Below are 24,697 nucleotides of genomic sequence, written 5' to 3' on the forward strand. Positions count from 1 at the left end.
TCAAATTCCTTCCATTGTTAGACTTTGGAAATTAAAGCTGTGAAAATAATAAATACACAATAGTTTCAAAGTTTTATTCTTTCCCCCAAAGGTAATGCAGCTTCAATAATTTCCTAACTAAAATTTCAATATATGACATTTTCAATATAGCTTAATACTTAATATATTTTAATAACCAAATATAAACCTCAATGTTTAAATTTCTTCATTATTGTTTTTTAAAATAATGCTATTGTTATTGTTAAGATGTTATACAAAGGGGCTACTGTTTTGAAAATCAAGTAATGAATACATTTCTTTTTTTGGACAATATAACCCCTTTCTTTACTTTTTTCTAGCTTCCCTCTCCAATCCCTGCCCACAAGTTACAGAGGTAACTGCTTTCTTATATAGAAGAAAAATCTAGAATTTTTTTAAAGTTCATGCCCTTCAGATTTTAAGTCTGAGTCTCTTATTAATTTGCTAGTAACTTGGAGCAATATTTATTCATTGATTCTTCTATCTATTCAATGTGCTTGTATTGAATTTGTACTCTACAAGGCATACTCTAGGTATTAGAGAAAAGATGAAGTTCTGCTCTCCAAGGAGTTTATAGTTTCTGAACCAGAAACCAGCAATTACTTTGCATCATTGATAGAAGCTGTTTTATTTATATCTTGAAAGTATCCATCTAAAATTGTATCATTTTGGAGTTTCACTGTTTAGCTGTGGCTGGCCTTGAACTCAGTGTTGTAGGGTCATCTAGAACTCTTTATCTTTTTGAATCCTTCCCTTGAATGCTGGCATTACAGGCATGTGACACCACATAGGATTAAAATCTGAGTTTTTGGTTTCCGTTTCTGCCTCTCATCAACCTCTGTGGTTCATTTCTTTAAGAGTCTTTCCTATCTCAGGTGATGACAACTTTAGCCTTCAGTTGTTGCTTTAGACCAAAAATTAGAAAAATCTGGGACTTCTGTCTTTCTCCTGCAGCTCATATCCAATCTATCATAAAATCCTATTTGTTCTCTCTCTTCTTACCATCTCCTCAGAAATTGCTCCAACATCTTCCCTACCCATGTACATCAGTGGCTCCAGAACCAGACTTTTGTTCATTTCTACTCTCACCTTCTAGTCTTCATGATTTTTTTAAATTAAAAGTTAGATTATGTTATAGTTCTGCTCCAAACACTCTAGTATCGTACTATTCCAGGTGGCACAGGAGCCAAAGCCATCTTTTTTGGCACAGACAGCCTGAGATGCTCTGCTGCTGGGTCACATGTGACCGCACTCACTCATTTTCATTTACATTGGCCTCTGTGCTATTCCTTAAGATTCTCCTGGCTTCCTTCCACCTAGAGTCTCTTTACTTGTGATTCCATCTTCTGGAACAGTCTTTCCTTACCCTTCCACATGACTAAGCTTTGTGCATGCATTAACTTGGGTTCAAATCTCACCTTCTCATGGAAGCCAGTAGTAGGCTATTTCAAACCATAGAGGACCTGCTAACACAGTTTTCTCTGTTCCCACTATCTTTTCCCCTACTCTTATTTCATTTCAAATGAATTGAAATTTTCCATTTACTCATGGATACACCTTCACCTTCTAAAATGAAGCCCAACCTGGAGACCCTACATTGTCAATGCTTTCTGAATGAACCAGTAGAGGAAGACAAAGCTGTTACCTAGAAGCAAAGGAAGACATGGCCCTGTTCCTAGAAGCAAGGAAGGCTTCTAGGATAAGGCAACAGAGTTTGAGAAATGAAAGGGGAAAAACGAGAAAAGCTGAAGGGAGAGGGGCCCTGGAAGGAGAAATTGGCTTGTTGAAATCTCCAGTGTATGGATAATAGCAACAGTTCCACCAGACAGAGGCTAAAAGAGAAGTTCTGAGAAGCCATGATTTAGAATTGGGCAGAATCCAGAACTGATTGGAGTGTAGCTCAGGGAGAGCACTTTGCCCAGCAGGTGTGAAGCTTTGGGTTCCATGTTGAGCAACACAAAAATATGTAGGCTGCTGATGCAGTGGGACTTGTTAACATACTAAGGAGTTTTGTCTTACTTTGTACATAACAGCAAATTGTTAGAAGGGAGGGTTAGGGTATGCGTGTAGGAATATTCCTGAGGTCCCTGATGATAGAAGATCTCAGGTAGATGCACATGTCACAAATAATCAAGGAAAGGGAAGATATTTGTTGGAACTGTGGTTGTAGCTTTTGGTATTTCTCTTAATTACTTTGCACACAAAATAATCCCAAATATATCATAAGCATTCACATGTGATATATATTTGTTGTGATATTTGTAGGTTAAAACAAAAGTCTGAGCTGGGTGACAGTGGCTCATGCTTGTAATGCTAGCTACTCAGGAGACTAAGATCTGAGGATTGTAGTTCAAAGTCGGTCTGGGCAGGAAAGTGTGTGAGACTTTTATCTCTAGCCACCAAAAATAAGCCAGGTATGGAGCTGTGGCTCAAGTGGTAGAGCATCAGCCTTGAGCAAGAAGCTCAGTTCAAATCCCACTACTGTCACCAAAAACAAAAACAAAGTATGTTTTTGTGTGCATGCGCGAGCGTGCACCCATGCATGCAAGTGTAGTGGGGCTTAAGCTCATCGCTTTGAAGTCTTACTTGACTTTATCACTAAAGACTGGCATTCTAGTACTTGCATAATACCTCCATTTCTGGGTTATGGTGGTCTTCAGATATAAGCCCCCTGAGTAGCTAGGATTTTAGGTGTGAGCCACAAATGTAGGGGAATGTCATTTTGTTCAGCCATACCAGAAAAGCATTGCATTAATTTACTTGGTAATTAGAAATAACTGCTGTAACCACCTGACTCTACCTGTTTATATAAGACATTGAAAATAGGCCTTTTATTTTCCTTAATGCCATTCAAAAAGATAGATGACAATAGTAATTTGTCATTGTCTGAAAAATAATTTGCAAGCATTTACATTTTGAGATGGATTGGTGTTGTGATGTGTTCAACAATTTGCAATCAATGACTGTCAGCCCTTTCTGGCCACATAATAAACTTTATTCTGCATTGGGGTCTTGGCTATCTTACTGATGTTGAAGTTGAACAATTATCTATGACTGAAGACTGTGTGGCACTTTAAATATTGGTTTTCCCACAAGAATCTCATTTTATTCAGGAAACATCATACATACTCAAACTTTCTTAATTGCTGTCCTCAGACAGTTATTAGGCTCGTCTGAAAATAACATAATCTTTCAATCCAGTAATTAGAATCATGCATTAAATAGTATTCTGTTGACATAATCAAATTAATTCTGATCCCTGAGTGTTTACACTCACCATAACCACAAATATTAAAGCATTTTACCTACCACAGCCTAGAAGCTTGATAGGTTTAGACCTTTCCAATTTTTGTATAAAAAATGTGATGGTAGTACATTGATAAATTTAAAGGAGGTGATATTGACAAAATTACTTTATGGGGCTGGGAAGGTAGCTTAGTGGTAGAGTGCTTGCCTTGAATGTATGAGGCCCTGAGTTCCATTCCTCAGCACCACATAAGCAGAAAAAGCTGGAAGTGGCGCTGTGGCTCTAGTAATAGAGCGCTAGCCTTGAGATGAAGAGCTGAGAGACAGTGCCCAGGCCCAGAGTTCAGGCCCACAGTGGACCAAAAAAATTACATTATGAAAATTATATGTATTTTGTAATTAAAATACATTGTTACAATTTCTTATTATATTACAGGACATCTGAGCTTATATCACATTCCTAAATCTCTTTAACTGTAAAGAGAACAAGTGTGGATCTCAAAGATTTCTCCCAGATCTATAATATCACATTTTTGTTAGATCCTCAATAAAATTTACATTAATATTTCTAATTTCTGCAAAGTTGGGACATCTCATGTGGTTTCTTCACCTTTCAAAAGTTCTAGTGATTTACAGGTAGACATCTTTGACATCCATATGCCAAAGTTGAAACATAAATTTTCCTGAATAACATGTGTTTTTCTCTATTTCTTTTCTTTTCTTTTTTACCCCTCCTAGCTTGTAAAGCATGCAAAGAATAGGGTAAAGGAATTTATTATGAAACCATAAAAATGAAAGTAGTCCCATGAAAGAAGGGACTGCTTCATTAATTGAAACTAGACAATGCTTTATGATTAGTCTTATCTAAAAATCTGATTCCTAAAGTTCATTTCCAGTCTGTGGATATGAGATGCTTGGCCTTTGGTAGGATTTTAAATCAAGGTCAAAAATGAATTTTGGTAATTTAGGGGAAAATATGTTGTTTTGAATGTAGTCATTTTACATGGATAATCTTTCTTCATGGCGGATTAGATTGCTTTGACTGTTGCAGAGAATAATAGGAATGTTAATTGTGGTATCTTGTTCAAGGAACTCTCATTTCAACCTTGTGATGTGGCTTGCTCACCAAGGTTGTGGAGTCTTTATGAAGATTTTCTGCCTCTACACAGTGAAGTTTCAAAGGGCACATGTTCAAACTGCTTTACAGTAAATTAAAGATGACCTTATCACATGCTGTCCTTTTCCAGAGGGTACACGGCTGTTGAATTTGAAATTAAGACAAGTGAATAATTTTAGATTTATAATGTATTCCCTCCTACTCTCTCTTTTCTATGGCTCTGTTTCTTATACATTGGTAGGAATCTTTAAAAAAAGACTTTCTCAAATTTTCATATAAATTTACTTATTTTTCTTAGTGCCCAACATTTTAAATTCTGAATAATTACTTTGTAAAACAAAGAAACAGAATCATGTTGTATAAGATCTTCTAGAGAAATATCCTTCTATGCACAATAATTTTATTATCCAGCATTTTATGCTATAGGAATGAACAGGTGAGATTTTCCAGTCCATAAAACTTTTAACAACCTAAAGTATGCTACACAAAGTATCATTTTATAGAAAGTCAGTTAGTGTTAAGGAAATTTTAAAAGTAGTAATTAGTCTGGATAATGCTGACTAATCAGTAAACCTGGAATTGTTACTCCAAGATTCCTTGGTGCCTATAATACATATAACACACAGCCATTTCCTGCATTTATTGGATCACAGAGCCTTTTATATTTTTATTTTTGCACAGAATGTCTTCCAAAACACTGCAAAATGAACTAGTTTTATCAGGATGGAGAGTAATAAAAAGGAAAAGAAAAGTAAGACTAATAGTCAACAACTTACATATTTTATTTTATAGCTTCTCATTTCCAAGCTTGATCACCAGCCTTCTCATCTCTGTTTTTCCACTTATTTGACAAAATTTTGCCAAGTAAAGTGACATTTGTTCTAGTGTGCTGAGATTTTCCAGGGATTTGAGACAATCTTCTGACATGGGACAGTCCCATGCAAAGCAAGTGCCCCAGGGACCAAAGTTCTGGATTTAAGTTTCACCTTCATCACATAAATTTTTGGCCTTGTGTGAAATTAAACTTTGCAATTTGGAATCATTCAGGTTTTACTGGAATAAACATTTCTGTGGCATACCAAAGGTCTTCCTCACATTTACAATATAGAGAAGTGATAAATATGAATTTTCTGCTTTTTCCTCACCTTGATTTCCAATACTCAGATAATGAAGAGCCATTGGGTTTCTAATTTCACAAAGAATACTTAAACATTAACACTCGTAAACTTGCCCCAAGATAACACAATAACAAGTAGTCCAGTTTTGTCTCTGAATTTTATTTATTCTTTTTTATGTGTGTGCTGGTCTTAGATCTTGAACTCAGAGCCTGGGCACTGAGTCAAGATTGTTACTTTATCGCTTGAGCCACAGCTCCACTTCTGACTTTTTGGTAGCTAATTGGAGATAAGAATCTTTCTTCCTGGGATGTCTTCAAAATGCCATCCTCTGATCTCAGCCTCCCAAGTAGCTGAGTGACTTCAGTGCCTGAATGAATTTTATTTTGAATGAAGTGCTTTTCAAATTATACTCAACAAAATTTCATATTTGAAAGAAAATTGATCTTCATAGGCAATTTTGTAATATTTTATTGCTATCTATCTTTTTTGTTGCTAGTAGTACTGGGGTTTGCATTTAGGGCCTGGACATTGTTCCTTAGCTTTCATTCAAGGCTACAGCTCTACACTTAAGTCCCAACTCCACTCTCAGTCTTTTGGTGGTTAATTGGAGATACAAAATTTCTTGCTGGGGCTGGCTTCAAACTTTGATTCTTAGATCTCAGCCTCTTGAGAATAACAGGCATGAGGTACTCCCTCCCTACTAGTTAATGCTATTTTGCCACTTCCGGCTTTTTTCTTTTTGCTTATGTGGTGCTGAGGAATCGAACCCAGGGCCTCAGGCACGCAAGGCAAGCGCTCTACCACTGAGCCACCTTCCCAGCCCCTAATTAATGCTATTTAAAAAAAAATCTTTTCCCATTTCATCATAATTGAGTAGCATGTTCAGGAAAAATATAGTCATTAGGATAATATATAAAATATTACAATGAATTCTATTTATCCTTTTTTACATTACATTTGAGATGAATAAGGACTTTTTCAAATACCCATTTCTTATATGTATGTCAGAAATACTGTATTCTAGCTTTCTAATTATAGCAATGTATGATTTAATTGTTTGATAACTACACCACAAGTAGTTAAAATGCACACTTCATTTAATCTTTGAGAAATATGTCTCAACAAATACAGATTTAAAATGAAATGAAGTGCATTTGGAAAATAGACCAGAGAAATTATTTTCCTGATTTCTTCTGAAAGTGTGATGCTGATGTGATTGCAAAATAAGACTACAGAGCCTAGCCCTTCCTCCCAAAATTCAAGTTTCTAGCTCAGCTGAGAGAGTTCATAGAAAATAAACATCAGGGCAGAAATGCAATATTTGTTTTCAAAGAAGGTGATAGTTATATTGCTATCATGTTCCCCTTAAATTAATTTACATCTACTTTACTGAATGGTGGAATAAAATGGAAATATTTAACTATGCAATCAAAACTGTGAGCATACTTGTTTAGGAAAATAAATGAGCCACACATGCAGAACATAAACCAAAAGGCACTCTGGATACAGAAGTGGTTGATTTTCTGTCAGCCCAGAATTGTGTTTCAGTGACTGTGACTTTTAATTTAAAATGATAATAGGTTTAAGAGTTGATTAGATTTGAACATTTACAAAAGGTTGAAAGGACTCTTCTTCCCACTGAGCCCTTCTTCTGAAGCTTAATGAGAATGGGCTGCATGGATCTAAATGCTTTTAGTTCATTCAACCTAATCTTATTTAATGTAGTTCATCAACATTTGTGGACCTCTAAACCATTTAGTAGATAACTTTTATGGATTTCTTCCAGTTATGTGAGTGGCCTGACTCAATGAAGATATTGGCTTTCAGCTATTATCATATTTTTAATGTAAATTGCAATATTTTCTTAGCATCTCATTTGTTCAGTTTAGTTTCTATTATCCATTCAGAAACTTAGACATCAATGTTAGAATTAAGTTGGCAATGAACTGATTGCTTTTTAAAGAAAGCAAATCAATCAATTGTTTTATTTTCTCCTAGAGAAACAGAAGTGAGGCAAATAGGTGCTGATGTTACATTTTTGCCTCAATATATCTGATATTTGCTTTTATATACCTGAAGAAGTATTTGCCACTTGGCCCTTGTGATATTTGCCTCAAATAGATATGATTGAAAAAATTGAGATATAACATATTTAAAAAATGAAATATGGATATTGTAAGATATTTGGAAAAAATCTATTCATCTGTTTTGCATTTTATTATTATGATTATGATTATTATTGCTGGTACTGTGGTTTGAAATCAATCTCCTCTTGCTGGGCATTTTTGTTCGTCTGTCACTCTACTACTTGAGCCATGTCTTATATCCCTTTTTATTAAAGAGGATATAAGGGACAGGTGCAGTGCTCAAGCCTATAATCCTAACTGCGTGGGAGGAGATTAGGGGATTTGGGTTTGAGGCCAGCTTGGGCAAAAATTTCTTGACACTCCATCCCAAACAATCACTGGGCATGGGGTGCACACTTGTCATTTCCAAAGTTCTGTGGATTTGTTTCTGGATTTCCTCTACAGTTGAGTAACTTAAAACTGAAAATGATAAAAGAAATTTACTTAGCATTCAGTAAAACTTTAAGATCAAACTGTATTGTTCATTTACAATAGCCCTGTCTGTGATGATAGCGGGTAACATATTTGCCCATGTTCAAACCTCTTCAGCCACTAACATTCTGTACACAGGTAGCATTTTACTGCTTGGTTTTAGTTCCAAAGAACTCTGAATATCATAAGTTTGGACAGATGATTGTTAAAAATGGGAAATAAAATCATGAAGTTTGGTGCCGTTTACATGTGACTGTAAAAACCACTAAGGGAGCTTCCATAACTGCTTCCAAGATCTATCCACACACATGGTTAGAGAAAATATGTATTCTTCCCATTATTGACAAATGAATCTTTCATTAGATGATGAAGAAATATTTATTGTTAATTTGAGATTTTTGCATCATCATACCCAGCCTTAAGGCAATGATTTAATGAGAAATCAGTTAGAAAAGAGTCGAGAGTGCATTCCATAGTCTGGCATTCCTCTGCCTCTCTTGGATTCTGAGTTCTCTAAATGCAGATGCTGTGTTTAGTTCCTTGGATTTGGCCTGCCTCATACGTGAAGCCGAGGGCAGTCTGAATTATGCATGTGCAGTGAAGTTCTGACTTTTCTCCCCTTCTTATGATGTATGTGTGTTCCTTTTCAGTACACTTCTGCCCTGACTTATGATGCTGTCCAAGTGATGACTGAAGCATTCCGAAATCTACGGAAGCAAAGAATTGAAATCTCCCGTAGGGGCAATGCTGGAGACTGCCTGGCCAACCCAGCAGTGCCCTGGGGACAGGGTGTGGAAATAGAGAGGGCTCTCAAACAGGTCAGTGTCATAAAATGCTGGTAATGATGGCTTCATATGGTCATTAACACTTTTTTCCCTGCCAAACTAGTCATTCTTGTTTTATTCCTTATCTTCAACTTATAGGTCACATTATTTCTTCCAAAAGGTAGGTTGAAGAATGGAAAGAAAGTTTAATAATATAATCTTCTCCACTTGAGTCCAGTGAAAGTAATCTGTAGAATTGCTTTTCCATTGGAGTAGATTTGTAACTCTTCTTTTCATTTCATCATTAGGTTCAGGTTGAAGGTTTGTCAGGAAACATAAAGTTTGACCAGAATGGAAAAAGAATAAACTACACCATTAACATCATGGAACTCAAAACTAATGGGCCACGGAAGGTAAATCCTTAGAGGTTTATAGGCAGGTGTTGTGAGTAGGTGTTAGCTCACCTTTGAGCTTCCAAAGAGTCCAGTAGAGAATGTTTACAATGAGGTTAGCCACTCCTAGTAGCAGACTTTTTAAACTTTTTTAAAACTTTCTTTGATATGGAAACCCCCAAAAATTACCTGTAAGTAAAACTTTATACTTTTAGGGCTATAATGGAAAAAAATACTTTAATGAGAAGGAAAAGAACTACTGCTAAAAGTTTAGTAGCTTCCAAAGGAAAAACAAAAACCCAGATCTACAAATAAGCATGTAACTGACCAATTCAACAATGTTCTTTTAACTATTAATGTTAAAAAGTCACAGTTTACCAAGGGCTGGTGGCTCATGCCTGGAAGCCTAGCTACTCGGGAAGCTGAGATGTGATAGATCATGGTATGAAACCAGCCCAGGCAGAAAAGTCCAATTAATCAGTAAATTAGCCAGCCAAGAGTAGAAATGTAGTTCAAGTGGTAAGAGCACCAGCCACATGTGAAAACATTTAAGTGACAGTGTGAGGCCCTAAGTACCAGTACCAAGCCCCAGTACCAGCACAAAAATAGTTAACTGTTTAGAATGTCTTATCTCTACATGATCATTTCCAAAAAAATTACCCATAGAAATATGGAAAGGAAATATGAAGAAGCTAGCTATAAGAAATTAATGTGGGTATAATTTTGGACTCAGATATATGTTTAAATATAATTATTTTAATAGAGAGGTCATATATTCATATACTGACCTGCTGTGACCTTTTACAGATTGGCTATTGGAGTGAAGTGGACAAAATGGTTGTTACCCTTACTGAGCTCCCTTCTGGAAATGACACTTCTGGGCTTGAGAATAAAACTGTTGTTGTCACGACAATTTTGGTAATTAGCTACATTTGCCTATGCTGGACATTTTTTTTCTTATAAAAATTATCTGCCAAGGAAAGCTGCTATTTATATTATAGGATGAAACCTAATGCAGAGCTTCTTTTGCAATGTTATAATCATCTATTCTATATTTAGTCAACTAAACAGAATACCCAAGCACAAGCTCAAGCTCAAGCATTCAAAATGTTTGACAGATTTGCCAGATTTAACACTAGCTTGACAGACAATTCATGCTTTGCTATTCATGCGAGTGGTCTGAAGGAATTCTTTATCATCTTCTTGGTATTCCTTTAGGTGTCATTCCTACTTCACTCTGCACCAACACAATCCTTCCATTTATTATACAGGGTAATGATGCCTTCAACTTCTCTTCCTAATAAATGAATGAACTCTTTAATGAGTAACTTGATCCCTTTGTTTACCCCTAGTTTGGATGAAGTGATTTGCATAGGCCCAATATAAAAACCAATGAATATTAAATGAGTGAGGTAAAATTGAACTACAACTAGAGTATCTTGGCTTTGGATTGATAGAAAGGAACTGTGAATCAGGATGACAGTTAGAAAAGAGAGATGGAGAAAAATGGAGTTCTTTACAGGACATGAATGTATAACAAAGTACTTGCATTCTGTTTTACTTTAGCAATGAGAAAATAAATTTGTGGAATCATTATCCTAATAATATGAGATGCAAATATAGACAGGCTGATAAGAGATTTGGATAAACGTCAGTAGGCACTTAATAAGTACGAATTCCACAATTGAGGATTCTCAGTTTCATTATGTCACTGAAACAACATCTCACTGAGATACTAAATATCCTTGATAGCACTTCCCAAGGACTTAGAGTGGTTATTAGACTGTGCAGAGTCACCTTTCTTGTGTTTGTAGGAGAGCTACTCTCTAGCTACCTCTGCAGCATCTCATACTCCAAGTGAGCTCTGAAACTTTCAGTGGTAGAATCAGCCTGTCATTGTGGCAAGCATCTTTCACTTGGTGTATCACTGGCTATGGGACTGATTTTTACCTGAAAAACGTACCCATGGGATAGAAATGAATTATTGGAGCTGATGCAAATTTAATCTTAAATAAGGTTCTGATAAATCCAACGTTGAATAAAATAAGTTCTTGGAGTTACAAGTGATTTGAGTATATTTTTACTCTATTATAGCAAAGCACAGCTATCCCAATTTTAATGACATTTGAGGACCTCTGTTTCAGCATCATTAAGATTATATTTTTTCCCTTGTAATGTTTTCCTTGTGATGTATGCTCCATAGTATCTTGCTAATAAGTTGTTCTTAAGCCATGGGACACAACTCAATGATACTACACAGTTCACTGTTTTAATCAGCCAAAGTCTTTTCTTTCCACATAGGAATCTCCATATGTTATGATGAAGAAGAACCATGAAATGCTTGAGGGCAATGAGCGCTATGAGGGCTACTGTGTTGACCTGGCTGCAGAAATCGCCAAACATTGTGGGTTCAAGTACAAGTTGACCATTGTTGGGGATGGCAAGTATGGGGCCAGGGATGCAGACACGAAAATTTGGAATGGGATGGTTGGAGAACTTGTATATGGGGTAAGTATAGCTCTCCTCATAGTTAAAGTCATTCCATTTGCACTGTTGTTTATACAATGGCCAACCCCTCCCTCCACAGTTCCCACGACTGAAGTTACTGGCATGCCACATTACTCTAAAAATCCTCCTACTGACTTGTCAACATTTGAAAAGGGAAGCCAGAAGTAAACTGCAGATTGACTTGCAGATTAGCACATGTCATCAGTTGTAAAACTATATACTCCATAGGTATTATCTGTAGGCTGCCCGGCATAGATTTGATGTAGTTGTGTTACTATCCTGGCCACGTCAGCTAGAGAAAGCCTTCACTTAGGAAGACTAGAAAACACATTACTCTTCTGCCTGTTGGGATCTGACCAGAGCAACAGTTATTGCCACTTCTCAAAATTCCCTTCCTAACCCATCCATCCCATAATGTAACCAAGACCCCTTTCTGACCACATTCTGGGTTCTATCACTTTTCCTTTGTTTCCTTTACAGAAAGCTGACATTGCAATTGCCCCACTAACCATTACTCTTGTGAGAGAAGAAGTGATTGACTTTTCCAAGCCCTTCATGAGCCTCGGGATATCTATCATGATCAAGAAGCCTCAGAAGTCCAAACCAGGAGTGTTTTCATTTCTTGATCCTTTAGCCTATGAGATCTGGATGTGCATTGTTTTTGCCTACATTGGGGTCAGTGTAGTTTTATTCCTGGTCAGCAGATTTAGTCCCTACGAGTGGCACACTGAGGAGTTTGAAGATGGAAGAGAAACACAGAGTAGTGAATCAACTAATGAATTTGGGATTTTTAATAGTCTCTGGTTTTCCTTGGGTGCCTTTATGCAGCAAGGATGCGATATTTCGCCAAGGTTGGTTACTCATCTGCTTCAACTTTGTGCATTTTAGGTCTCCAGAAGATATTCATGGTGTATATGAATTCACTGTAAAGATGTCATCAGCTGCCGACTGCTTGTCCAGCCAATTTAAGATGCATAAAGGACAGACTTTGACCATCGGCGTAAGCCTGAGAAATATTTGAGCAATATTCTTGGAATATTGATCATTTATTTCCTTGGTGAAATTATGTACACCATGGAGAGGCTACAAAATGCATAAGGTTCCTCTCATTCCATGCCTTCTTGGAGGGGTACCGTGTTTTTGCTGCATATTCTCAATTTACAGTCATCTGTGTGTTGAAACACAGACCTGTATTTGGGAAAATGGGCAATGTGATTTATGAACTACAGAAACAACATCTTGTTAGACAAAACTTCATTCATACACATTCCATCTCTTTTATTTTTCCAACTTCATCTCATGGAAATGGTATGGGAAAGACATAAAATTCAGTTTAAGGTAAGATAGATGGATTCAAAGAATATGACATATTTTCTGAGTATCTTGAAAACCAGGGAGAAGACTTCATTATAGAAGCCTGTGCCATAATAAATGGAAATATACACATAATGAGATAAATATATGTGATATGTTCTCATTAAGAGAGATTTAGATTTCATCCTATAAACCCTGATTATAACACATTCATCAGAAGGCATTTATTGCTGTTGTTGCTATTCATATATGAATAAGGAAGAAAACTATATAGGGTTTTTCAGATCAATAACTCACCTATTTTCTGGTGTGATAATTTTAACATGTAAAGCCAAAATAGATTTTAGTCTATTGATTGGCTCAGTTTAATTTGGACTAGATTACCCTCTCTGGATTCTAAGGACTATCTTACCCAGTGAAGAATGTGCCTTTTCTGATTCTAATTCATTACACTATTAGTTTTTTTTTTTAGCAGTTTTGTGAATTACAAATGAATGATTTCAAAAAAGTATATATTCAAAAAAGTATGCTATTTAAAAAGCATGTTAGTAGATTTCACGGAGTGAAAGGACATATACCATCTAGACAGAAGTGATCAACAGCATGATTCTTCAATTATTTTTTTAAACAACATTTAAAAAATTAGAAGTCTAAAGCCAAAATCTTGGTCCTACAATGTTCCCTAAAGTTTCTCTGTGGGACTTCACTAAATTAGAAATATGTCAATAATATCTTTCTGGGTTGTGTGATACATACACTTGCACACACTTGTACATACTACATCTCTGACAACCTATAGATTACAATTACATCTAGGTATTTAGTTATCTAAGTTCCAGATATGCAGAGAAATTTCTAATAATGATACATGTAAACAAATTCAAGTGTCAAAAATACTTTTGTCTACAACATACCAAAAATGGTTCACCACTGGTAAGAAAGCCTTCTATGTATTGTGTTAACAAATTCTCAGATATAAGATTATTATGCTGGGTGACATAAATTATGCTTTGTCTGTTCAGAATATGGGGGAGTATATGGTAAAATAGAATCCACTGGTCACTATTCCTACAATTCTTGGTCTGTCATGCATCATGGCACTACAGATAGTATTTTTCAAGCCCAGTACTGTCATAGAGTGGGAAATCTTTGTAGCAAGTGACTGAAACACAATATCCCAAGATAAATTATGACACATAGAAGGCGCTTCATTTTTATCAAGCCTGCTTTCAACTCAGGGCATTTTCTTTATGTTCTTTTGATTCCATTCATGAGTCATGACTCATTGCAATTTCCCAGGTAGTAATTTTTATTCTTCAGTGAGATATACAGGTATTTTAAGTAGAATATATTTCCTTAATGTTGATTGGATTTCATCTCAGAAATATATAAGCAAGCCCAACTTTACTAAAACACTTTTTCCTTGTGTTCTATATGTTTTAATCATTTGCTTGAACATAAAGCAAAGTGCTGGTAAATTTAATGGCATTTTATGTGAACCAAAGTGTCATATTTTAGATTATGGTATTGCTCCATGTTGTAAGAGTAGAACAGGATATTACCCTTTCAAAGAGCTCTGAAATGCAGGTCACTATAGAAATTCTCCTTAAATAATTAAATTAAATTGAATTATTTTATTTATTTTTGTGGGTCGTAAGACTTGAACTTGGGACCTTGGCACTGTTCCTGAGTTCTTTTTTGCTCAAGGCTGGTGCTCTACTGCTTTGAGCCATAGTTCCAATTCCTCCTTAAATATTTTAAAAAATATTTATCATACTTTTCCAAGTAAAGTGTGATATCGAACTATATCATTAATATTAATAGAACACACTTAAATTTTAGCAGAATGATTTATTGAACTTCTTGACTAGGCAATTTGTGTGAAATTAAGTTTGGAATCTTTTTACTATAAGATACAGTTTTCTGAAGAGCGAATCACAAAAGAGTTAGATCATATTTCTATAAATATGATTTTTTGGTTCTCCTGGCTGCTTTGGGTTTTTCCCTTCAATCTAAACAACTTGAATACTAAAGTATATGTCATTTAATAACTGTTAAAAATAAAGATTAAAGAGATTTAAAGGCATTGAAAAAAATTGATAGTATCTCTGTACTTACTGTTTCTCTAGTGTATATGAAGAGAGGTGTAACATTTGTGTTTAATTCTGGAAACAATTTTATCTACATCATAAACTAAAATTGAACTTTCTCCTCTTCATATAATTTCTTCAGAACTCTTTCAAAAAGCATTAAGTGATGTTCTTCAAACATTGAAAACATATACATTTTATGAAAAAATTCACCCAATGCTTTTCACTTTGGGACTTATAAATCCAGTAAAGATTTGAGCTCCTTTTACATTTGAAATCAATTAACATATTTAATATCATTAAGTATTCTTAAGCACTTGAACAGAGGATGACTGATGATACTGTGTTTACTTTTACAACTGGAGCAAATTATTTTTAAACATAGCTAAGTTATCTTGTGGCATATAGTCAGAAACAGCACTTGACCTACCCTTATGTTAAGAAGTAAAGAGGTGCATCTGCTCTTCTCCATAAAAGACACATGTCCTCTATTTCACCCATTCCCTTGTGCTATTGGGATAAACAGTGAACATTTTGAAGGTAGCTATGTCTACATGAAAGTTTTTCAAAAAGTTTGTCAAATCTCTTGCAAAATGTAGTGTGAGACATATTTAACTCTATATCCTATAATGCTTATTTATGTACACATTTCACAGATGTATTATAAATCTCATTTTTTCATTGGCACTTCTCTGATTTCAAACAATAGAAATTTTTATTGTAAAAAAATTTTCCTTTTAATTGGTTTTCCGCCCCTTATTGTGATTGAGTGGTGTATCCTATCACTATCCCTCAAGAATTTTGACCTATTACTGTCCACTGTAACAGAGAGAGAGAGAGACAGAGAGAGAGAGACAGAGAGAGAGAGAGAAAGGGAAGGAAGGAGAGGGAAGGAGCGGGAAGAAGAGGAAGGGAAAAGGAGAGAGAGGGAGAGAGTGTTTGCTGGTACTGGGGCTTGAATTTAGGGTCTCAAGCTTTGTCAAGGCTGGCACTCTATCATCTGAGCCATACCTCAACTTCCAGGGGTTTTTTTTTGTTGGTGAATTGGAGATTTAAAAAAATTCTCATAGACTTTTTGCTTAGGTTGGCTTTAAACCATGATTCTCAGATCTCAATCTTCTGAGAACGCAGGATTATAGGCTCCTGGAAAATAGTGTATTTCTTAATGCTTTGACAGTAGATTTAGTTTAAGGGATACATTGATAAATTTTTTGTGATGGCAAATTTTAGAAAGATTACATCTTCAAGTCTAATTTTCTAGAGCATTGTTAATGACAACAATATTTGAAATAATTGCATTTAGATTCCCTATTAAATTTAGAATTTTATAAAATGTTTTAAAATAATACAGTAAATTCCTTTCCTGTATTTACACATCTAGATTTATGTACTTCAAATTTTAGGTATGTTATTGGGAATCTTGAGATGTCTAGTAATTCAAACTTTTGAAAATCCTTGTGTGTAAGAAGATATGGTCACAGAAATATTGCTAGCTAGTTTGTTATATTTCATGCAAGAAATTTTTATCTTAACAAACTTGTAAATATTCACTACCTTGTTTTCTTTGGGTGATTTTTATTCTTTTTTTTTTTTTTGGTCGGTTGTGGGGCTTGATCTCTGGGCTTGGGCGCTGTCCCTGCGCTTTTCAGCTCAAGGCGAGCACTCTACCACTTGAACCACAGTGCCACTTCCGGTTTTTGAGTGGTTTATTGGAGATAAGAGTCTCACAGACTTTTCTGCTCGGGCTGGCTTTGAACCGTGATCCTTAGATCTCAGCCTCATGAGTAGCTAGGATTACAGGTGTGAGCCACCAGCGCTCGGCTGATTTTTATTCTTAATAAGGAAACAGAAGTAACTAGGTCATAGTGGCTCATACAATGAAAATATCTACTTTTATATATTAAGAGTTAGGTTTTGTGCCAACCATTTTGTTTGTAGTAACATTCTCCCCCTTTTTCTCTCCTCTATGTTGTCAAACACCTATAACTTGTACACACAGAAACCTAATAAAACTTTGGGGTATTTGGGGGGTTTAGAACTCCTGTGGTTAAATTACTTAAATCAACATCTCTGCTTCATCCTCTTTCTTTGTTTGGATGTTTTATGTTTTTCTTTCTCTTTTTTTGGTAAATATTGTCATAAGCTTTAATGGCCTACTTTTTAATATATGGCTCATGTATAACTATGTAGATAATGTATTACAAGTATATGGTGAATTATTTACACATTTTTAAAAATTATTTCATTGTGGGATTTCATATCCTAAACTATTTGGGCATCAAGCTGTGATGAGTTCCAAAGAGTCCTTCATCCCAATGTGTCAGGTGAATATGTCATCCAAACTAGCTAATTTCTATTCTGTGCCTAAAATTTTTTACTAATTTCTAGCTTCATATGAAAAATATGAAGTGAAATATATGAAAAGTATGAAGTGAAATGTTCCCTTTTAAGTTAATATTTGTATATTGTTACTAACCTGATTTTTTATTAGGTCATTCATTTCACTTTACAAATCCATTTCATACTTGTTATTAGATCCCTCTCTGGGCGCATTGTTGGAGGTGTGTGGTGGTTCTTTACCCTGATCATAATCTCCTCCTACACGGCTAACTTAGCTGCCTTCCTGACTGTAGAGAGGATGGTATCTCCCATCGAAAGTGCTGAGGACCTTTCTAAGCAAACAGAGATTGCTTATGGGACGTTAGACTCTGGCTCCACTAAAGAGTTTTTCAGGGTAAGAGATTCTGCTTTGTAATTTCAGATTTTTGTTCCTAAAATTTAACCTCTTGAAATTCTCTCCTTCCTCCCATGGTCTATGTACAGATAATATATAAAAGTAATCTCACTGCCATCTCTACCTCTGTTCTTTCCTTATCCCTGTCCATGGCTTTATTTCTGTTTATTCATTCCTAAGACATAGAAAAACAACGCACAATATTGCCATGGAAACCTAGTCTCCTTAAAATTGATTGTCCTTTGGGAATTAAAGCAAAATATAGATGCTTATATTATTGTTTTGTTATCTTTTGTTAAAATTAAAGCAAAATATAGATGCTTATATTATTGTTTTGTTATCTTTTGTTTTGCATAATTATGATTGCACATATTTTGTGTAGTTTGTGATTGAAAGACCCACATTTACATGTTATGTTGACTCCATGTCAGGATATTGTTATGATCCTAATGTGGAAATTCTAATTTTGTCATGCAAACCCTTCAAGGAATAGTTAACATAGGCCTTCAACTATATATGTAAGTGAAATTCTAACTTCTTTTAATTTGTGATCTTACATACTCTGGATAAGTCCATGTGCCTAATGCTGGGATAATTGTTTCTATAACAATGTATGAAAATGCTTAAATACAGCCGACTAACTCTGGCCCGTATATATGGCATATTATGATCACTGATAGCCCACATGGATCTTTGAATATTTTTGAGCTTGAGTGAGATCTTGGCCAAAGGTCAAAGCAGTAGGAAAATAACATGAACCCTATTTTAGGTTACATTGTTTCTGGGTTTTGGTTACAAATAACTTGGGGCTGAAGGTATGGTAGAGGAAAGGTACCAGATGAAAAATACACAGCTAATGAGTACAACCAGGGTATGTACCCCAGGGGGTAGGATCTTGATTATGTCATTAAGAACTTCCACTTAAGTGCAAAAGTGTTCATATGCTAGAATCTTTGTTTCCTTTGTGCTGAGGTTGAGGTAGTAGAGAGTTCAGAGAGTAGGCCTCACAATCAGTGATTAGGTCATGAGTGGTACTGCTCTTGAACAGGATTAATTTAGTTCTTAAGGACTTATGTTAGTTCTGAAATAGCAGATTGTTGTATAGCAAGGCCTCTTTGTGTACTTGGTCTCCTGCATGTGTCTGTTTCTCCTTCTCCTTTTCTACTTGGTTTTAACAAAGCTCTTACCAGAGACCAGATATGCTGCTGCCTAATGTTGGTTTTTTAGCCCCAGTATTTTGACCTAAAGGGTTTTAAAAAAAATATCATGGCTTCAATAAGTGTGATAGTATCAGACATAGACTAATATATGTGGGCAATGGTTTTTGTTTAACTTCTATGCATCATTAAAGCTCAGATAATTTTAGGGATTTAGCACAGTCAGTCAGCTAACACATAAGCTAAGGACTTTTTTAAAAAAATAAGTTTTTATTGTGAAAATACTGTACAGAGGGGGAATTACAGTTACATGAGCAATGTAATGAGTACATTTGTTATCAAGCATTGTTGTCTCCTCCTTTGATTTTCCCCTACCACCTCTTCCCTTCCATCCTCACAACTACACTGTCCTGCACCTTGACTAAATTGTAAAGTTCATTTTTTGACATAGCATCTTATACATCTCATTGTTGCATTGAGTCAACTTGTATCCCTGTTAAAGGTCAGGTAAGATGTTAAGCGAAATGAACCCCAAGATAAGAACACAAATGGTTTTTTCTTTCTTGCTATTGTTTCTAACTTATTTATAAGGTACCCTGTGATTTTTTTTTGTTGCTTTGTATGTCCCTTCCCCATGGTATAACCCCTGTTTTCACTGTTTTTGATGTTTGTATAATTTGCGGAGGGGAAGGGAAAAAACAAATTGTTTAAACTAAGGTCTTATTCCTAATTAAGGTTCTTTCCACAAACTTTTCTTTGTACACAGAGCTCTCTGTATTTACCACTTTGGTCTATCCATGCTCATTTGCGTGATGGTTGAATGTTAGTAAAGATTGAAAAGCAGGCAGGCCCTCATAGCTCCTTACAGGGTCTCTCAACAGCTCCTCCTAAAGGAACTTCATGAAATGACATGGGTGAAGTGTCTGCATTTCTTGGTGGTTCGTTACATCTCTTTTATCTAGAGAAAGAAGTGTGGGCTCCTAGTCATTTAAAGGCCACAGTATTTATTGTATTGCAATCACTGAACATAAAATACACCATGATAGAAAGGGGAACTTGTTAAACTCTTTCACTGAAATGACATGTTTACAGTGTGAAAAAATATGTATAAAGTTTATCTCTCCAAGTTGGATTGAATAAAAAGGGTTTGCTACTTCTTAAATAATTTTGAGCAAGTTTGTTACCTACATTAATTTACTATCTATGTATTGAGCACCATGATGGCAATGAGAAAAATCTTTATTTTTGCTTTGACCTCTGAAATTTTTTCTAAAATACTGGAATTTTCCAGCTGTATCTTTAAGTATCATACTTTTCACATATACTTTTTTTCATTAGTATAGGGTAATTGATTATTAGATTTCCTTTCTGACAAGGAATTTCTTCTAATTAGAGTTACATAAAATGTATTCAATGTATTTAATAATCATTTCAGACATTTTAAAGACAAAAGTGATTCGATTTCTGTTATACGTTTCCCCTGCCCCTGCCAAACCCTAGTGTGGCCTAGAGTCTCTTAGCTGAGGTATGATTGAAGTTCTGACTTCTCTCTCTAAAGTTAACATTCACTGCCCATGTTAAATCCATCTGTCCTTCAGCTCTAGGGAATTTGGAGCTTCCTTTGTGTGGTACCTTCAAGACAGGGTGGAAGAAAGAGAGCATAGGTGACGTGGGCTGAAACCAGACTGAAGATGTACATTGTGTGCTTTGTTCTCTGTTTTCACTCCTAAGACCCAATAAAACAACAAATTAAACATGGAAAGAGATGTTTCTGCCATTTTCTGATCTTAAATCTTCTAGACGTTTTATAATATGCCTTATTTTGAATTTGTTGATAACATTTCCATTTTTATACTATCTTAGAGCTTAGGGTTTCAAACATTGGTTATATTCTTTCTTATATTTTTACTGAGTTAATAAAGTCAATTACTTGTTTTAATAATAGCAAGTGTCTTGGAATTTATATTAGGAAAAAGGATTTGAGAATTTAAGGCATGGTTCAAATTTCAAATGATGACTGAAACTGAAAAATAATTTAAAGCCATTTAAAATGAATGATCAATTCTAAAATAAAACTAAGAATTATGAATACTCAGAATTATGGAATATTACCTAATGGTTTTACAATATAACTTTATTGGGGTTAAAGCACCTTATATCAAATTTCTGTTTTATACTGATGCCCTGTTGTACTGAGATGATATTAGTGGTTCAGATAAAGCCTAAACTAATTTTGAATTTCATAATAAACACTTAATAGTAAATATTAATATTATTTTATTGAGTTCAGTGCATATATAATAGCTTTAGAAGTTGATTTTGAACTGTAAGATTTCTAATAATTTTCTGCAATGACAATCAATAAAGTATTATGGAAATATTGAGATGGCTCTACAAAAAAGAGGAAGGAAATGGTGGCCAATCTTGTGACAATGATGAGATATAAAGCATAAAGTCTTCATTTTCCTTTGCTATGGTTTTCTGCTTATGAAACCGACATACATTCTTATGCAGTGAATGATAACGTCCTTAATTATAGGGCCACAGTAACATACCTATAATTAGGAGAGAGTTAGACTTTCAATTAGTAAATGCTATTTTTAGAATATCACATTTTGCTTATTTCTTCTCTCAGTAAAGTAGGGCAGATTGTCAATTATATGATTTTGTGTAGACAATGATTATAAAGGACATATACATTATGTTCCCACAGAAACAAAGATTTTTCAGGCAGGCTTTGATTTTTGTACATAAAACTGTCATTGGCTTGTCCATCCATGAAGTACAATGATTAACTATTAGAATAGAATCTTCTCTTCATGCCTGTCATAAATCCATGACAGTGCAATCTTCTTATTGCCTCTGGTTCCCTCCTCTAAGAAGATGCAGGAACCTGAATCTTTGCAAAGATTCCAACATTGGTGAAATGATGGAGCTTTATTTCTTATTTTAGGAAGTAAAATTCATTTGGACAGATAAATTGAATATTATAATCTTTTTTACTATTCTAGCATTAACCATATGCATAGACTTTTTGCAGAGTTTAGAAATAGCCTAAGTGACAGATGACTACTGTTCAACAACTGTTCCATACCAGAGTGAAATGATTAGTTTAAACTTTTTTCTTATAAATATACATATACATTAATAGGTATAGATACAGATACATTATACACATATACCTATACACATGCATGTAATTTACTATATAATAATCATGACTACCAGAAAAGTATAAAAACTGAGATTATCATTTAAAGATAGCAACTTTGTGGCATGAAATACATTGATTTATAGTTACATATGAAATTACCATTTAAATATAATTACAAAAGAAGTATTCTAGCATTTGGACAGCTCCTTAGAGAGCAATATTAAGTGCTATTTCATTAAATTTTTTTCCAATTACTGTCTGTGTTTAGCAATAATACAATATAACTTCTTTTTTAATATGCTGTACAGAATTTCATGATTATGTACGATTGTTCTTCATAGTATTTTTTATTCCTGATACTAGTGATCATTTATATAAGGTGCAGTCACTGTATTTCTTATTTCTCTGCAGACAGAAATATCAGTGCATGCATATGCATCTTATATCTCTTAAATCTGGAACTGAAGTAAGCCGTAGACAGAGCAACACAGATAGAGAAACAGATAGATAAATATGTATAGATAGAGGTATATAGAACTATAGATAACTATACCTGCAACTCTCTATAAATATATGTGTATTAGACATGTATCAATATGATAATGTCTATATTTACATAATCTATATTTATAGAATATATAAATATGGGGAGAGAGAGAGAGGGAAAATTACTCATAGCAAAATTGGCTCTTTATAGGCCTCCACCATACTTAAATATTTAAATAGTTCTTAAAATAGAAGGCACCACATAAATGCGGAGTGAAATACATGAGCAATGAATAGTTCTGTGAATTTGTTGGAAGTCACTCATGCATGGTTTGTCATACCCATAAAATTTTTTCTTCCTCATTTTTTGGGGCCTTGATTATAGCAGAACAATCTGCACAGCTGCCAGCTCTCACTTGCCCAGGCTCTCTCTAGATGATCTAGGACAAGTTGAATCATTTCCTCTTGGGTTGGCAGTTTTCCTTTCTCTGACATTTTAATTTTTCTCACCATTCTACAGAACATCTGAAGAGCCACTGAATTTGTGACATCTTTAAGGACACGCTCAGTCCAAGCTGTGTGGAAAGAGCGTGAATATACTGTTTTATTTCAGCAGTTCTAGCTAGGGGAACAGTATATAGTGAAGGACATTGTTTTAGCAGACCTTGCCATTATTTTTTTAAAATTATCACTCCATGAAAGGACCATCATGAAGTCTATTCAGTTCTCAAATTTCTTAAAAATGGAACAAAAAAATGTTCACACCGTAATCCTAGGTAGTCAGAAGTCTTGAAGACTGAGGTTCAAAGTTATCTCAGACAGATACATTCTCTAAGCTTCACTTCTAAAATAATGAGCAAACTACAGAGCTATAGGCATGGATCAAGTAGTAAAGGGCCAGCTTAAGAAGCACAAGAATCTGACTACAAACACCAAAACTGCCCCCCAAAATGCACAAAAGGCTGTACTGAATCATGTGTCCAACAGCCCAAGTACTAAGCACATCTGCTCACTGAATTATAATCATGGTGCAAGGGGGTGGTTTTCTCCAGGGTGAGTTATTTTGGTCGTATTCTGCCCATAGCTATTGTGTACAAATGTCAGTGTGCTCTCTATTTCATCTGTCTGGGTCATTTAGAGACCACGTTGTGTTACACTGAATAGTTCAAAATCATCATAGGATGCCTTTTCACATTATTCAACTGAAAAGAAATCATCCATTTGTCACCAAAAGCAGATCCTGAGCACAAATAATCTAACAGTGAAAGTTTAACTAAAAAAGAAACAAGTTTAAAATATTTCATTTCAAAATTTTTTAAAATTACTTTTTGGATGCATCAGAAAAAAAAATGAATTTCAGAATGCACTGCATTGGTACTTTATACAACTTAGTGCTCAATATTCTTTATTATTGTATTTAACTAAAAAGGCATCACCATCTCTGCCTGTCTCCCCTAGAGCTTTCATAGCAGTTGTCATGGTGATAAACATCTTCCTGGAGCTCTCTACAAAAGAGAACAGAATTGTTCAATTCAAGTGTATTAGAATCAAGTTATAAATAAATTGAAATAGTACTGATAAAATCTCTCTCTCTGTCTCTCTCTCTGTCTGTCTCTGTTTCTCTGTCTGTCTGTCTGTCTACTCTCTCTCTCTCTGTCTCTGTCTCTCTCTCTCTCTCTCTCTCTCTCTCTCCTGGGGATTGAACACAGAGCCTCTTGCTAGGCAAGTCCTCTACAACCCACTTGAGCTTTGCTCTTAAACAATCAAGAACTGTTTGATTAGACTTGTGGTATTTGAAAGGAAATATGATGTTAAAGTAATTTATCATTTACATTTGATTTGTAGCACATTACTTGCTCTTATTCCTAATAAGTCATTATTCAAAGCGAAGTTGCTGGTAAAGGTGGTTGCTTATTTCCATAGAAATTTCAATCGAAATAAGCCAGAAATTTCAATAAAAATAAGCCTACTGGAGAAAACAAATTCATAAGACTCATATCTCCAAATAACCAGCAAAAAGCCAGAAGTGGAAGTACAGCTT

At 35.0% G+C, this 24,697-nt stretch overlaps 1 protein-coding gene across 1 annotated transcript in view; it reads left to right on the forward strand.

Moving 5' to 3' along the window:
- The window catches only part of Gria2 (glutamate receptor, ionotropic, AMPA 2), a 54,456-nt gene that overhangs the window by 18,230 nt on the left and 11,529 nt on the right, over window positions 1–24,697 (forward strand). Inside the window, exons 5-10 of the mRNA XM_013029817.1 lie at window positions 8,708–8,875; window positions 9,130–9,234; window positions 10,021–10,131; window positions 11,515–11,721; window positions 12,202–12,572; window positions 17,661–17,859. Coding sequence (XP_012885271.1) covers window positions 8,708–8,875; window positions 9,130–9,234; window positions 10,021–10,131; window positions 11,515–11,721; window positions 12,202–12,572; window positions 17,661–17,859 — 1,161 coding nt within the window. The remainder of the gene's footprint in view (window positions 1–8,707; window positions 8,876–9,129; window positions 9,235–10,020; window positions 10,132–11,514; window positions 11,722–12,201; window positions 12,573–17,660; window positions 17,860–24,697) is intronic.

Source organism: Dipodomys ordii, unplaced genomic scaffold (genome assembly GCF_000151885.1).
Source record: "Dipodomys ordii isolate 6190 unplaced genomic scaffold, Dord_2.0 Scaffold123, whole genome shotgun sequence".
Lineage (NCBI taxonomy): Eukaryota > Metazoa > Chordata > Mammalia > Rodentia > Heteromyidae > Dipodomys > Dipodomys ordii.